The 14,058-nt window shown below is 39.6% G+C and overlaps 1 protein-coding gene across 3 annotated transcripts in view; it reads left to right on the forward strand.

Moving 5' to 3' along the window:
• Positions 1 to 14,058, forward strand: part of NUP205 (nucleoporin 205) — a 71,778-nt gene that overhangs the window by 27,290 nt on the left and 30,430 nt on the right. For all 3 annotated transcript variants that reach the window (XM_037884183.2, XM_037884191.2, XM_037884203.2), the window contains exons 13-21: positions 377 to 559; positions 1,294 to 1,344; positions 5,037 to 5,246; positions 6,376 to 6,475; positions 10,153 to 10,290; positions 10,562 to 10,751; positions 11,791 to 11,911; positions 12,671 to 12,752; positions 13,212 to 13,376. In XM_037884183.2, coding sequence (XP_037740111.1) covers positions 377 to 559; positions 1,294 to 1,344; positions 5,037 to 5,246; positions 6,376 to 6,475; positions 10,153 to 10,290; positions 10,562 to 10,751; positions 11,791 to 11,911; positions 12,671 to 12,752; positions 13,212 to 13,376 — 1,240 coding nt within the window. The remainder of the gene's footprint in view (positions 1 to 376; positions 560 to 1,293; positions 1,345 to 5,036; positions 5,247 to 6,375; positions 6,476 to 10,152; positions 10,291 to 10,561; positions 10,752 to 11,790; positions 11,912 to 12,670; positions 12,753 to 13,211; positions 13,377 to 14,058) is intronic.

Genomic DNA, 14,058 nt, shown 5'->3' on the forward strand with positions numbered 1-14,058 from the left:
GTTGGAGCAGTCTTCCATTCTTCCCATCTCTAAGATGTGTTGGGCTAGAAAATGGCATCACCATTGCTTAGGGCTTGTCTACACTACCCGCCAGATCGTCGGACTGCGATCGATCCAGCGGGGGTCATTTTATCGCATCTAGTATAGATGCGATAAATCGACTGCGGAGCTCTCTCCCATCAACACCAGAACAAGGAGCGCAAGCGGAGTCGACGGGAGAGCATCAGCTGTCGTATCTTAGATGGACCCCTCTCTGTAGTCTAGACAAGCCCTGAGACTTTGAATCATTTGAGTTAGGTGTTGCAAAACTCCAAGACCTTTCAAAGTGACAATGTGTACTCCACCCTTCCCTCTTGTTTTGTGTATCGTTCTGCAGAGTGAGAATGCTCGTTTGGCACTCTGTGAGCACCCCCAGTGGACTCCAGTGATAGTCATTTTGGGACTCCTGCAATGTAGCATCCCTCCCATTTTGAAAGCCGAACTATTAGAGACTCTTACTGCCTTTGGAAAATCTCCTGAGATAGCTGCTTCACTCTGGCAATCACTGGAATATGCACAGGTATTTTAGGATTTTGCATACTGCTTAGAACTGTAGTAACTGAGTCCTGGTTGAATTGTAATATATTTTAACATTATATACTTAAATCTTAGCAGTAATATGACATGCTTTTCCTAAATGCTCTTTTAATCATTTATTTCCATTGGTGATTATCAAATTCACATTGTTTCTTACTGTAGAAAAGGCCTGTGTACTGATAATAGTGGTGTATTCTTATTGCGCAAGGAAAGGGAATGGGGAGAAACCGGCCCTTTGAATCCATAGAATCTCCCGCTTGGAAGGGACCTCAGGATGTCGCCTAGTCCAACCCCCTGCTCAAAGCAGGGCCAGTCCCCAACTCACATACCAGGGGAGACATAAAGGTCTGTGAATCCTGAAGTAATGCTATTGTAAGAGATCACAAGATAGCGTTTGACCTCTCTAGATGGTTTAGGAGTGACATCACTGCACTGGAAGGAGTTCTGTCCAGTGCTTGGCTAAAATGAAGAAGGAACATGACGTAGCCCTTTGAGGGTTGGGGGGTAAAAGTGAATGTGGAGGATCTGTACAACTCTCAGAGATGGGCAGTCCATTGTTCTATCAGCAGATTAGAGATTTTTTTTTTAAAAGCTCCTGTTCCCCCTGAAAGAAGTGGTTAGTAGGGAATACAATAAGCATTTCTGGTACAATGTAAACATCACCCATTTCTGTTAGTAGCTATGTAGAAACACATTTTTTCCCTCTTTCTGTTTAAGATATTACAGACTGTAAGAGCTCCAGGTCAGAGGCAAGCAACTGGCATTGAGGTAAGGGTTCTTCTCTTCTAGGAAGCCACTTTGATTTCTATACAGATGAGTGCAAGGGGGAAAATGTAGAGCTTGTGCCTGCTATTGAGTCTTGAAATAAAATCCCTCTTTGCTTTGCATCTGTTATTCCCAAACGTACTCGTGGCTCCTAGAAGTCTGTTTTTATCTTGCCTTGTAAATCTAATGGAGTTTTTAAAATTTGTTTGGCCATGTTTAGCAGCTTTCTAATATGTATGGAATAGATGTCTTTGCCCTTCTTTCTTGTTATGTACACATTTTTCTAGAATTCCTAGACTGCTTATTGTTTTCTGTCTTTCATTTTTTTTCTGCATTATCACTCAGTTTTAAGTCACGTAAAATCCATTGTGATTTAGCTAGAAAAAGGAATCATACTCATTTTTGCTTATCAGTGTGGATTAGTGCATCAGACTTTTGTAGGTATTCTTGCTCTCATTTGTTTTCAGACTTTTCCTCCCTCCATCCCCCTTTAAACAAAACACATGTAAAGGTTACATTCTAATCAGACATGCAATGTATATCATTATAGTTGGGCAGTAATTCCATTATAGCTAAGGCTGAAACTTGTTTACTGTTTAACAGGTGGTTTAAGGGCAAGTCTACACTACCCTGCTACATCCACACAGCTGTACCGATGCATCGGTGCTGCTGTAGCCCTTCTGGTGTAGATAATTACTGCACCTCCGCGAGAGGCAGAACCTATGTCCACAGAAGAGTGTCTCCCGCCGACATAGTGCAGTGTGGCCACTGCTTTAATTTGATGTAACTTACATCACTCAGAGGGGTGTCTCCAAAAATACCACATCAATTTTTTTTGCAGTTTTTAAGTTCTTATAACTTTTTTTGGACCCATCTGTTGTTCTTATTATAGCTCTGATCGTCCCATAACTGATCTCACCCACTCAGAACTGATTTTTAGCTAGTGTCTAACACTCATTTTTCTCTTGGGAAAAACAATATTTAAAAAGTTGTTAAAGCTGGATTTACAGTGTGGCTTGAGCCAAACTGGCAAGCGTGTCCCAGACCTGACGAAGAGCTTTGTGCAGCTTGAAAGCTTTTCTCTCTCACCAAACGAATTTGGTCCAATAAACTATATTATTACCTCGTCCACCTTGTGTCTCTAAAGCCAGAGAAAGTAATTTGTGCGTGTACAGCAGGACTGGGGCTCCGTTGCAAGACAAAGTGTAGACAGCCTGATGTTAGAGTAAGTGGGTAGCTCAAGGTGATGTGCCATGGCTATTCAGCCCAAGCAGTACCCACATACATTTAGTTTGAATCCTGCCCATGACAGCTTGCTGAGAATGTGTGTTGTACTCATTAGTTGCTCTGTCTGTATTTTGCAGAGGCTCCTTCTGGAAGTTTTGTCCCGATACAAAGCTTATGACTTAAGAACCAATATTTGAGTGTAGTCCCCACATGCATACTCATTTTACATTAGAAGTATTGTCAAGGAAATAGCTTAATTAAACAAAAGGAAGATGGAAGACTAGTAAGCAGCAGCACTAGGATAACGTGATCATGCTGTATTCATCTCATTCCTGAGCAGTGAGACTGAGTGTGATCAAAGAAAAGCAAATAGCTGCAACTCCTATGTCAGCATGATCAAAGGGGATACTGAGCATCAGCAAATGCACTTGTAATAGAGAGCCCTATTCTCAGGGCTGGCATAAGGTCAGCATTGACTAATGTGGTGCCAGCATACTATCATCAGTCAAAAAGTAGCTTATGTTTATAAGCATAGACTAAACATAGAAAACAAATCTCAACTTTATGCAATAATTCATATGATCTACACAAACCAAAGGTTCATGCCTATCAGTTTTATCTCTCAAAGTATTGTAATTTTTGTGTGTAAAAAACCAAAAGGAGGTGGAGGGGAGTCTGAGGGAAATGTCAGACACTAGAAAAAAATTAGTCACTTGGCCCTTTTAAAAACAATCGCATCAAACAATATTTTTCACCTCACATGTTGCTATAGAAAAATAAAGCAGTGAACAAATTACAGTAAACTTTTAAGAATTATATTATGATGCAAAAAAGAGAGAGTTTGTAGACCTTTTTCACTCCAGTTAAAATGGAAATCTTGGTGCAGCCTTAACCGTGGGTGACATTACCACCCCATATAACATTGCTGGGTTACATTAGTGCTAGGCGTAGAGATAGTAGTGCAGATTTGGAGTCATTTGATCAAGGGATCCCTCAGATGCTGTCTCCCTCCAATAAGTCTTATTTTAGTATTCAAATTTCTTTAAAACCAGAGGTGTAACAGGATTGTTTTGAATTGATATTCTACAGCACTGGGAGAGGGGAGCATACACCCATTGAGATGAAGGGGTCACTTCACATCTCTGAGTTCTTGTGTCAGGCTGCATTAATTTCTATGGGCTGATTTGATTCAGCTGAGCATTCAGGCCTGCTGTGCTGCCGAGGAAAGTACAGAGTCCATTCTCTCTACATGAGGTCTTGAAGAAAAGTAAAAAGTATGAGGCTCCCCTCCATTGCTGCCTCCAGCTGGTAGATATGCTCCTCTGTTACCACCTTCATTCCTTCTCATGGCCTCTCCAGCCCTATTGGGAGGATAGAGGGGTCAGGAGGAGCGCAGAGCCAGTAGAGAGTGGCAGTGAGGTGTTCCCAGCCTTGTGCCTTCCCACAGGCACCCCTCAATCATGCTCCCACACTACCACCACTTCCTCAAAAATCCAGGAAAATTCACTGCCCAAAAACTTTAATGCAGAGTTAAGGTTGACTGGCGATGCCTTGTGTCCTCCCAGAACACTGAGTCGTTCCTCATGTCTGCTTATCAGCCCAGAATGATTCGTACTTACCGTATATCCCCAATGGCCATTGCCACTTCCAGAGGGCGGAGTAGAGGTTGTAGGGTCGGGCAGTTGTGTACTGTAATTCTGTATTTGCTGGTTTTCAGAGGTTTAAGTACAGGTGCTTTTAACATCTTAGAATGGTATAAGGCACTGCCAGTCAATCTTAATTCTGTGTAAACAACCATTTAAAGAGGTGAATGTACTATAAACTATTATCTGTCCTCTTTTCCAACATTGTTTTTAAAATCACCTAATGGCCAAGACGCTTGAAAACTGGTGGCAGCTTAGAATATATTTTAGGCTACAATCTTGAAATCTGATGCATGTAAGAGGACTTCTGTGCCTGTGCAGAGCCCCACAGAAGAGAATTGGATGTAGTGTTGGAGCCAGCACATGTGCATCACATTGTGGCTTAACTTGTTTCTTTGCTTTTTTTTGTGGTGAGTAGTGGCGAAGGAAATGGTATTGCTATTAAAAAGAATGGTAGATAAAGCAACAGTTGAGCTTAATAAGAGTAAGAGCTATCACTACATTATTATGCTAATTGCTTTTCAAATAATGAAGTGTCAAAGTAGGTAACTTCTTAAATTAAAAAAAAAAAATTGGGCCCAATCCTACTTTCCCTGTGCACCCTGACTCCCACTGAAGTCAACGAGAATGAATTTCAGTCCTTTCAGCCTTCAATCAACATTTCCTTCCCTTTTTTTGGTTGTGTTTCAGCCTTATTATTCTGAATGTATTTTAATTTTAATTACAAATCTATTGAGTTGGAATCTTGTTGCTGTTGTCTGGTTCTTTAGTGTTATTTCTTAAGTTGAGACCTTGATTTTTTTTTCCCCCCCTCCTCTTGGGAAGGTTGAACTGAATGAGGTTGAATCTCGGTGTGAGGAGTACCCTTTAACCCGTGCCTTCTGTCAGCTAATCAGCACGCTGGTGGAGAGTTCATTCCCTTCTAACTTGGGGGCAGGACTGCGCCCACCAGGCTTTGACCCCTATCTGCAGTTCCTCAGAGACACTGTGTTTCTCCGATTTCGCACCAGAGCTTACCGGATTGCTGCTGAAAAGGTAATTTTTAGTTGTGAAGATAGTTCTTTTGGGACTAAAGCACTTTAGTCCCTGGCCTTGGAAGAGCTGTGATGTGCAAGTTTGATGCAGCTGTGATGAGTCCATGGATTCTTTTAAATCAAAGCTGTAGCCAAATGATATCCTCCACTCCTGAGAAGCAGATTGCAGAGAGATTTACAGTATCTATCTTCATTGTTCAAGAATCGCTTGGTTGTCCTTAAAGGGCTAGAAGCACTGAGCTTCTTGATACTAACACATTAAATCAACAAGATGTGATAGCCTTTCAACAGCCAGCAAGGAGATGCCGAAGTTTGCCAAAATGTGGAGCACAGAATGTAGACTGGAAAGAGCATTTTTAAACACCACTGTTTGCATTGTCAAAAGCAGGATAAAATTAGTAAACAGTCGGGGTGTGAGTTGTATTGAGTTTCCATACTCCTTTGGTATGATAAGAACTCTATTTCTGAAGGTAAAGTGTCTCTAGCCACGTGAGAAATATATGGAGTTAGCTATCTGCAGTTGTTACATTATGATATTTTATAAATTGCTTTGTTACCAGAATTTTACCAGTTTGGCTAATGATCGCTAAACCTAAGTAGCTTTCATAGACATGAATAATTAGAACCTTCATCCACCAGTTAGAGTTCTTTCATCATGACCATGTCACAAGATTATTTAATCAAATAGTGTTAACATAGTATTTTAACTTCTTGAAGCATGGAATTTGAGTTCCTCAATATGATTCTTTTTGATGAAAATGCATTTATATTGAAAGTGGAGTGACCCAGGCAGGCAAACAGTCAAGTTTACCAGCATATTCATTCTTTTATACATTTCAGAATAAGTTTGCATCTGGTTTTGAATATACGAAAAATACACTATCGTTATATTTGCAGGTGTTCTTTTTAGTTCAAAAAAGCACACTGATAGTATTTCAAATTCTCTGACTTAAGCAATTTCCTAGTGCTGTGGGATGGTAATTTTAAAAGCAGACACGTTTTTCTTGAAGTCTTGCCTAATCCATTGTTGAATTGTTTCACTTTCCCTTCTAGTTATATTGTTCTCTCATCTTGGTTTTGTGAATATTAATAATATCCTGTGTGGTGTGTTGTTTTGTGGTTGTCCACAGTGGGAGGTAGCTGAGGTGGTTCTGGAGGTTTTTTACAAGCTGCTGAGAGACTACGAACCTCAACTTGAAGACTTTGCGGACCAATATGTGGAGTTACAAGGTTAATTTGTTCATTTATGTACTGTCAAACAAGATTATTACTTTCACTCTACTTCCATACCTCTGTATTGTGATCTTATCACATTTTACAAGCAAGCTGAGTCCATGCTTAGATAGGAAATATCCAAGAAACTCTAATGTGCTGCTGACTCAGTAGGCTGCACTCTTTTCTGAATCAATAATGAATCAATGCCCCAGCATGGAACTAGGGGGCAATGTGCTTCTGGAGGTGGTGTCTTTAAGATGAGATATAAAACTGACATCCTGCACATTTGTGGTCATTAAAGATCCCATAACACACTCAGAAGATTAGGAGCATCATGGCCAAAATCGAATTAGGAAGTTACATTTTGTTGACCAGAACTTGTCCTGCAATTTCATTTAGATATTGTAGTATGAATATTCTATTCTGTTAAACAGCTGCTTCCTTACACTCTGGGTGGTGGTGAAGTAATTTTTTGCGTATGTATAATTTGTGAAGCACTTTGCATTCCTTCAGAAAAAATAATATATAGTATTACAGTAAAAATAAATATAAGACGTTGGAGCACCTTTTTGTTGTGTATTTTCTACTTCCTTGCCCCCGCATACCACAGCAGAAAACATCCTGCCATACGGCAATAAATCGCTAGTTACCAGGACCCAAGGAGGCAAGTGAACTGTCTATCAAAGTTGGTAGAAAAGCACGACCCACTCACTTACTCAGTCTTTTCCTCCTTGTGTACTAGCATCCAGATTCCTTTAGTTTGAGTCTTTGTGTGTTCTTCTTGCTCTTTCTCTATAGAAGGTAGAAGAAAAGAATGCAGAAAGAAATGAGACAGGCAGAAAGGCAGTAGGGAAAAGAACATGCTTCTTGTAAAAGGAAGAGGGCATCAGGGCAAAGCTTACCCTGTGGATCAAAAGCTCTAAACCAGCTTTACAGGACTCAGTTCTTGCCCTTTGCTGATTCTAATTAGTAGATGCTGTTTCCTTTGTATTGCAGACTTGCTATGGCATGTTCCTGTCCTTTTGTGAGAGATGATCTTTTCTTCTAGTCCAACTGCTTGCTCTCACAGGTGGGGTGTGGGCCTGACTGGAAATAGGTGCTTATAGTCCTTAAAGTAGCCACATATTTGAAAAGATGGGAGTTGGTGGAAATGCCAACCTTGAACTTATGGGTCTAGGCTTTAAACCTTATATCTTGTCTCCATGACATGGCAACCAGATTGGGGAAATGGTAATTGGTTCACCTTTTAGGACTGGATCTCAATTTATTAATTACTGGCTATATGTGGAGACATCAGTCATTTGCCTACTGTCTTCTGTGGTTTACCAATAACCATTTGGCAGCTGGTTTGTGGGGAACCTCTCTGCCTTAGGACACAGGCACTGCTACTTTATGAGAAGAAAGCATTATATTTATTGTGACTTTGCCTTAGATTTTCTAGTAACTATAATTATCTCATTAAAAACAGCATTTGACAATTTATTTTTACTTTGAGATTTTAAATATCTTATTGTTGGGCCTGAATTTCTGTTTCTATGGCTTATATCTAAATCTCCATTGTAATCACACAGCCAGTTAAGGATGCTTACTTGATGTGTTCTGTAGCCAATTTTCTATTGATGTTACTGAACAGTGAAGGTTGTCTAGTTTAGAAATGATTCATTCTAGGATGTTAAAATTAGTACTTCCTGAACTCAATTTTAATGAGGGATACTACTCTTCTGAGGCCAAGAAAGAAGGCAATTGCTGCATTATAGTGAGTTTGAGGCTAAAGTTGAGTTTATTCATCTTAGTTTTGTTCTGCACATTTTTTTAATGTGAGGTTTCCTCTTAAAGTTTTTCACTAAGTGATGCTTGTTAATTTGCAACAGGCTCAAAGAACTTTTAGAAACAGTCCGTAGGTGGAGAGACAGGCAGAAATATGTCTTTCTAGTAAGTTTGGCACAGACTGGAAGGCCTCTAGATCACACAGTAAAAAGGATCCTTTCAGCTCCAGTGTTTGTGTCCTACATAATCTTCCTTTGTCTTTTTTAGGGGGATAAGTAAACTGGGAGTGTTAATATAGACTTTTTCTTATTTACAACGTTTTTTCTTTTGCCAGCTGATTTTGTTTTCTGATGACCTTTGAGTATCATACCAACAATAGTTTTCTTCTACGCTCTAGTTCATTGCAGCAGATATTTATAATACATATATTAAACATTTCGTGCATCTTCAGTTTTCTTTTTTCCTCACACAAGGTCTTCAAAGGAATCTAAAGTAATGCAAATTTGTTTCTGTGATCTAAAAACATCCTGAAGAACCCAGAGTAGGTGATTCTGAAGAGATTGTGGCTTGGGCATCCTTTACTGATTTAAATGTAAAGGTTGGATGTTTCCAGGAAGAGTACACCTGGTGAAAGCTAAAATTCTGATTTTAGATTTCGAAGTCTGTCTTGTGGCAATCGCCCATCACTATTCTTTCCTAGCTTTTATGAGCTGCTATCTGCTTAAGTGGCTTTTGGGTGGAAAGTGCTCCAAAGAATTTTCCTGTGATATATCACATTGATTGCTACAGTAGCTATTGTTGAGATGTTTTCTGGTATGGAATGGAGTAAGAGGATGCCTCTGACAAACAGAATTACTAGTAAGTAGAATCATAGAATCATAGAATATCAGGGTTGGAAGGGACCTCAGAAGGTCATCTAGTCCAACCCCTTGCTCGAAGCAGGACCAAGTCCCAGTTAAATCATCCCAGCCAGGGCTTTGTCAAGCCTGACCTTAAAAACCTCTAAGGAAGGAGATTCTACCACCTCCCTAGGTAACGCATTCCAGTGTTTCACCACCCTCTTAGTGAAAAAGTTTTTCCTAATATCCAATCTAAACCTCCCCCACTGCAACTTGAGACCATTACTCCTCGTTCTGTCATCTGCTACCGTTGAGAACAGTCTAGAGCCATCCTCTTTGGAACCCCCTTTCAGGTAGTTGAAAGCAGCTATCAAATCCCCCCTCATTCTTCCCTTCTGTAGACTAAACAATCCCAGCTCCCTCAGCCTCTCCTCATAAGTCATGTGTTCTAGACCCCTAATCATTTTGTTGCCCTTCGCTGGACTCTCTCCAATTTATCCACATCCTTCTTGTAGTGTGGGGCCCAAAACTGGACACAGTACTCCAGATGAGGCCTCACCAATGTCGAATAGAGGGGAATGATCACGTCTCTCGATCTGCTGGCAGTGCCCCTACTTATACATCCCAAAATGCCATTGGCCTTTTTGGCAACAAGGGCACACTGTTGACTCATATCCAGCTTGTCGTCCACTGTCACCCCTAGGTCCTTTTCCGCAGAACTGCTGCCTAGCCATTCGGTCCCTAGTCTGTAGCGGTGCATTGGATTCTTCCGTCCTAAGTGCAGGACCCTGCACTTATCCTTATTGAACCTCATCAGATTTCTTTTGGCCCAATCCTCCAATTTGTCTAGGTCCTTCTGTATCCTATCCCTCCCCTCCAGCGTATCTACCACTCCTCCCAGTTTAGTATCATCCGCAAATTTGCTGAGAGTGCAATCCACACCATCCTCCAGATCATTTATGAAGATATTGAACAAAACCGGCCCCAGGACCGACCCCTGGGGCACTCCACTTGACACCGGCTGCCAACTAGACATGGAGCCAATAGTAATTTCTATTACTATTACATTTTCTTTTTCTTTTTTAGGAGAAGAAATAATAGCACATAAACCACCTGGATTCAGTCTGATGTATCATTTATTGAATGAGTCACCAATGTTGGAACTGTCCCTTAGTCTGCTGGAAGAAGGGGTTAAACAGCTTGATACGTATGCCCCCTTTCCTGGTATGTGCCATTAGTTTATTTTTAAAATATTAATGAAGAGTTTACCAACAGCGATGGGACACTGGTATTTCTATATATCTTTTGTTTCTCAAATATATAAAGTTATGTTCTGAGGGAAGTTAACCGAAAAAAAGTTATCAGATCTCAAGGTACTTTTCTGAAATAGTACTTTGATGAACTGTTCAAATATTACCTTTTTGTAGAGGCTCCAGGAATTGTGGCTTGCTTTGTAACTATTGTATGTGTTTGCTTTTTTGCTTATGTACTGTAGGGAAGATGCATTTGGAAAAAGCAGTGCAATATTGCCTTGCACTTCTTAATCTGACCCTACAGAAGGAGAACCTCTTTATGGACCTCTTACGTGAGAGCCACCTTTCCCTAATTGTCACACCTCTGGAACAGCTGCTGCAAGGAATCAACCCCCGCACTAAAAAGGCAGACAATGTGGTAAACATTGCCAGGTAGGCACAAATTACTTTGGGGACAGGCACTTTGGCTGTGTTGGAAAGTGAAGAGAGGCCATTGTGGCTGTAATTCTTCAGTTGCATCCATACAGTAGACCCTTCTGCTTGCTCAGAGCCTTGCTGAACAGTGAATTCTGCACAGCTTGAAGGGTCCACCTGCATACATCTGATTGCAAGAGTGGGGCAATTCCTCTGTTCTGAGGAATTCTTCTGAGTTACTCATAATTTTTGTGAAATTCCGAACTTTTAAATTCATTGCTTACCTGTGTATAACCTTCATTTCTCCAACCTGGACTTTTTCACAATAGCCATAGATTCGGCCAGTAAAAATTCCTTTGACCCAATCTGCCACCGTAGCCTTTTGCAGCACTGCTCGTTAATTATTCCCATTAAAGGGATACTATTAACTTGATTTTCAAACGGGGAGCAATACAGTTTCAAGTACCACACTTGCCATTGAGTCCCTCTGCCAATGTTTATGGTTTACACTGGCATTTTACTATAGGCAGGCCAATACAAACAACTGGAAAACTGACTACAGAGGAGAAACAGTGAAATCATTACACACACAGCCCTGTAAAAACAAAGTGTGTAGTTTTTTCTCTAATCCTCTTGTTATCGTAATCTCAGATGTTATGTATAGCAATAGTAAGTATACAGTTTTCAGATAGATGTCTTTCAGACCATTGCTCTTTGTCCACCTATTTCCTAAGGGTGTGTCCAAATGCCTTCTTTCATTTATATTGACCCCTTTAAGGTGGATATAGGGTAAAGGAAACAGCAGAAAAATTTCTGGGAGTAATCTCTCTCCTGGTCAGTCTTTATTACTGGTGTGGAGAGGGTTTAGCTGCTGTGTACCTTTGTAGACAAAATTCTCAATCTATAATTTAAAAAGTTTGCTATATATACAGGGTTATTCAGATTTTATTTTAAATTGTTTCAGTTTACAAATGCTCTTTTTTCCTCTGGGTAGTATTCTCTGGGAACTCTGGAGTGACCAACAATTTAATTACATTATTCTTGCAATTTTTTAAAGGTATCTTTATCATGGCAACAGCAATCCGGAACTGGCTTTTGAAAGTGCCAAGATCCTTTGTTGCATTTCTTGTAACTCCAACATTCAGATAAAGCTAGTAGGAGATTTCACACATGATCAGGTAACCACCACTCTGTTTGAATTTGGGGAAAGAAAGTAGTGATGAGAAAACAATACTTTTACTACTTAATAAAAACAAACCTAGATTATATGTGATAAGGCTACATAGTGCCTTGTCTGTACAAAAGAACAGATTATTTTTCCATAGCACAAGGGTTCTCAAAGTGGGGGTCAGGATCCTTCAGGGGGTCACAAGGTTATTATATGGGGCGGGGGTGGGAGGTGTCGCAAGCTGTCAGCCTCCACCCCAAACTCCACTTTGCCTCCAGCATTTATAATGGTGTTAAATATGTTAAAACGTGTGTTTAATTTATAAAGGGAGTCCCACTCAAAGGCTTGCTATGTGAAAGGGGTCACCAGTACAAAAGTTTGAGAACCACTGCCATAGCACCATAAAGATTGGCTACTTATTCATGGCATTACGTTTTTAATGGAACCTTTCCCACGATAAAGAGCGGACAGTTTTGTATGACATACTAACCCTTTTCTTTGGTTAGACTGTCCTCCGTAGGGGAGGTTAATGTAACGTATTTTTAAGACGTTAGAGTTTAAAATATTATTTATCATGTGGCGTAACAGTTGATGTACGCTTAGAACAGGTAAGACCCCAATAATGAATGCTCACTAGTATGATCACATTTTTGTCAATGAAATAAACTATAAAACTTCATTTTTTAAAATCATCTTGTACTTAAATCAGTGTTTTATCTTCATCAAAATTCTCTGTTTTTCATTCCCAACCCTCCATTTCTGAATCCAGAGTATAAGTCAGAAGCTGATGGCTGGGTTTGTGGAGTGTTTGGACAATGAAGATGCAGAGGAATTAATTAATCCAGAAGATGGTATGTGACTGGTCACATTTTATTTACATGATTATCTTTTGTGTAGATTTCAAATTGCGTGTATTTCCTTAGCGTGCTTTCAGCAAGTACAACTTTCAAATTACTGAGCAAGTAAACCCTGAAACCGTTATGGTTTTGGCATCTCAATTACACAGAGGGCGCCATAGTTGGATGAGGAGTATTCCTCGCTTATTTTAAATTAGGACAATATTGTAAGAACAGCCTATTCAAAATTGAACCAGTTCTTAAGAGAAAATATTATAAATTGCTCTGGACAAATTGTGTAGGATTATATTCAATAGTTATTTGGAATTAATTCCTGGAAATTTCTAGAGTGATCTGAGTTTTATTTATAGCTTTCTTTTATTTGGTTTGTATGTTGTGGCGAGGGAAGGCCATGCAGTACTTACATTATCTTCGTTTCAGTTTTCATCTGACCTTTTTTCACTTTCTAATAAGATCTGGAATCTGAAAAGAAGCAGTCTCGGATCCACCATGAAACAAAAATCCACATCCTGAACCTTCTCATCACCTCTCTGGAGTGCAGTCCACCCAACCTGGCCCTGTATTTTTTGGGGTATGAACTGAAGAAACCTGTCAGCACCACAAATCTGCAAGATCCAGGTATGTGGATGAAAAGGGGATCTAGCATTTATCTAGCTTTTGGATGAATGTTGAAACCATATATTGGAAAGCTCAGTGGAAGAAATCCTGATTCCTCGTTCATGACATCAAGGGGAATGGCCTTAACCTTAAAGAATTGGATTTTAAAAGTATACTGATACTCAAATACGGAGTGTAAGCTACCACAGGACACATTCTTTTACACAGTAAGGAGAACCTGGAGATATACAGATGCTAACCTGGTTTGAACCAGTTTTATCACGTAGGAGTTGGCCTTTCTTTCCTCAAGGTAATCTGTGGAAGAAGAAAGTGAATTTTTGCCTTGTAAGATGTATAAAGAAGGCCTGTAAAGTGTGTGTGTGCATGGGTGGATTTTCTTTTGTTTTTGTTTGTTAGAAACCTTTTAGAAATGTCAGGAATAGCAAGTCTCTAAAAAAAAAAAAAAAAAAAAAAAAAAAAAAAAATTAATTAATTGCGATTAATCACACTGTCAAACAATAGAATACCAATTGAAATTTATTAAATATTTTTGGATGTTTTCTACAGTTTCAAATATATTTATTTCAATTACAACACAGAAGACAAAGTGTACAGTGCTCACTTTATATTTATTTTGATTACAAATATTTGCACTGTAAAAACCAAAAGAAATAGTATTTTTCAATTCACCTCACCCAAGTAC

Source organism: Chelonia mydas, chromosome 1 (assembly GCF_015237465.2).
Source record: "Chelonia mydas isolate rCheMyd1 chromosome 1, rCheMyd1.pri.v2, whole genome shotgun sequence".
NCBI lineage: Eukaryota > Metazoa > Chordata > Testudines > Cheloniidae > Chelonia > Chelonia mydas.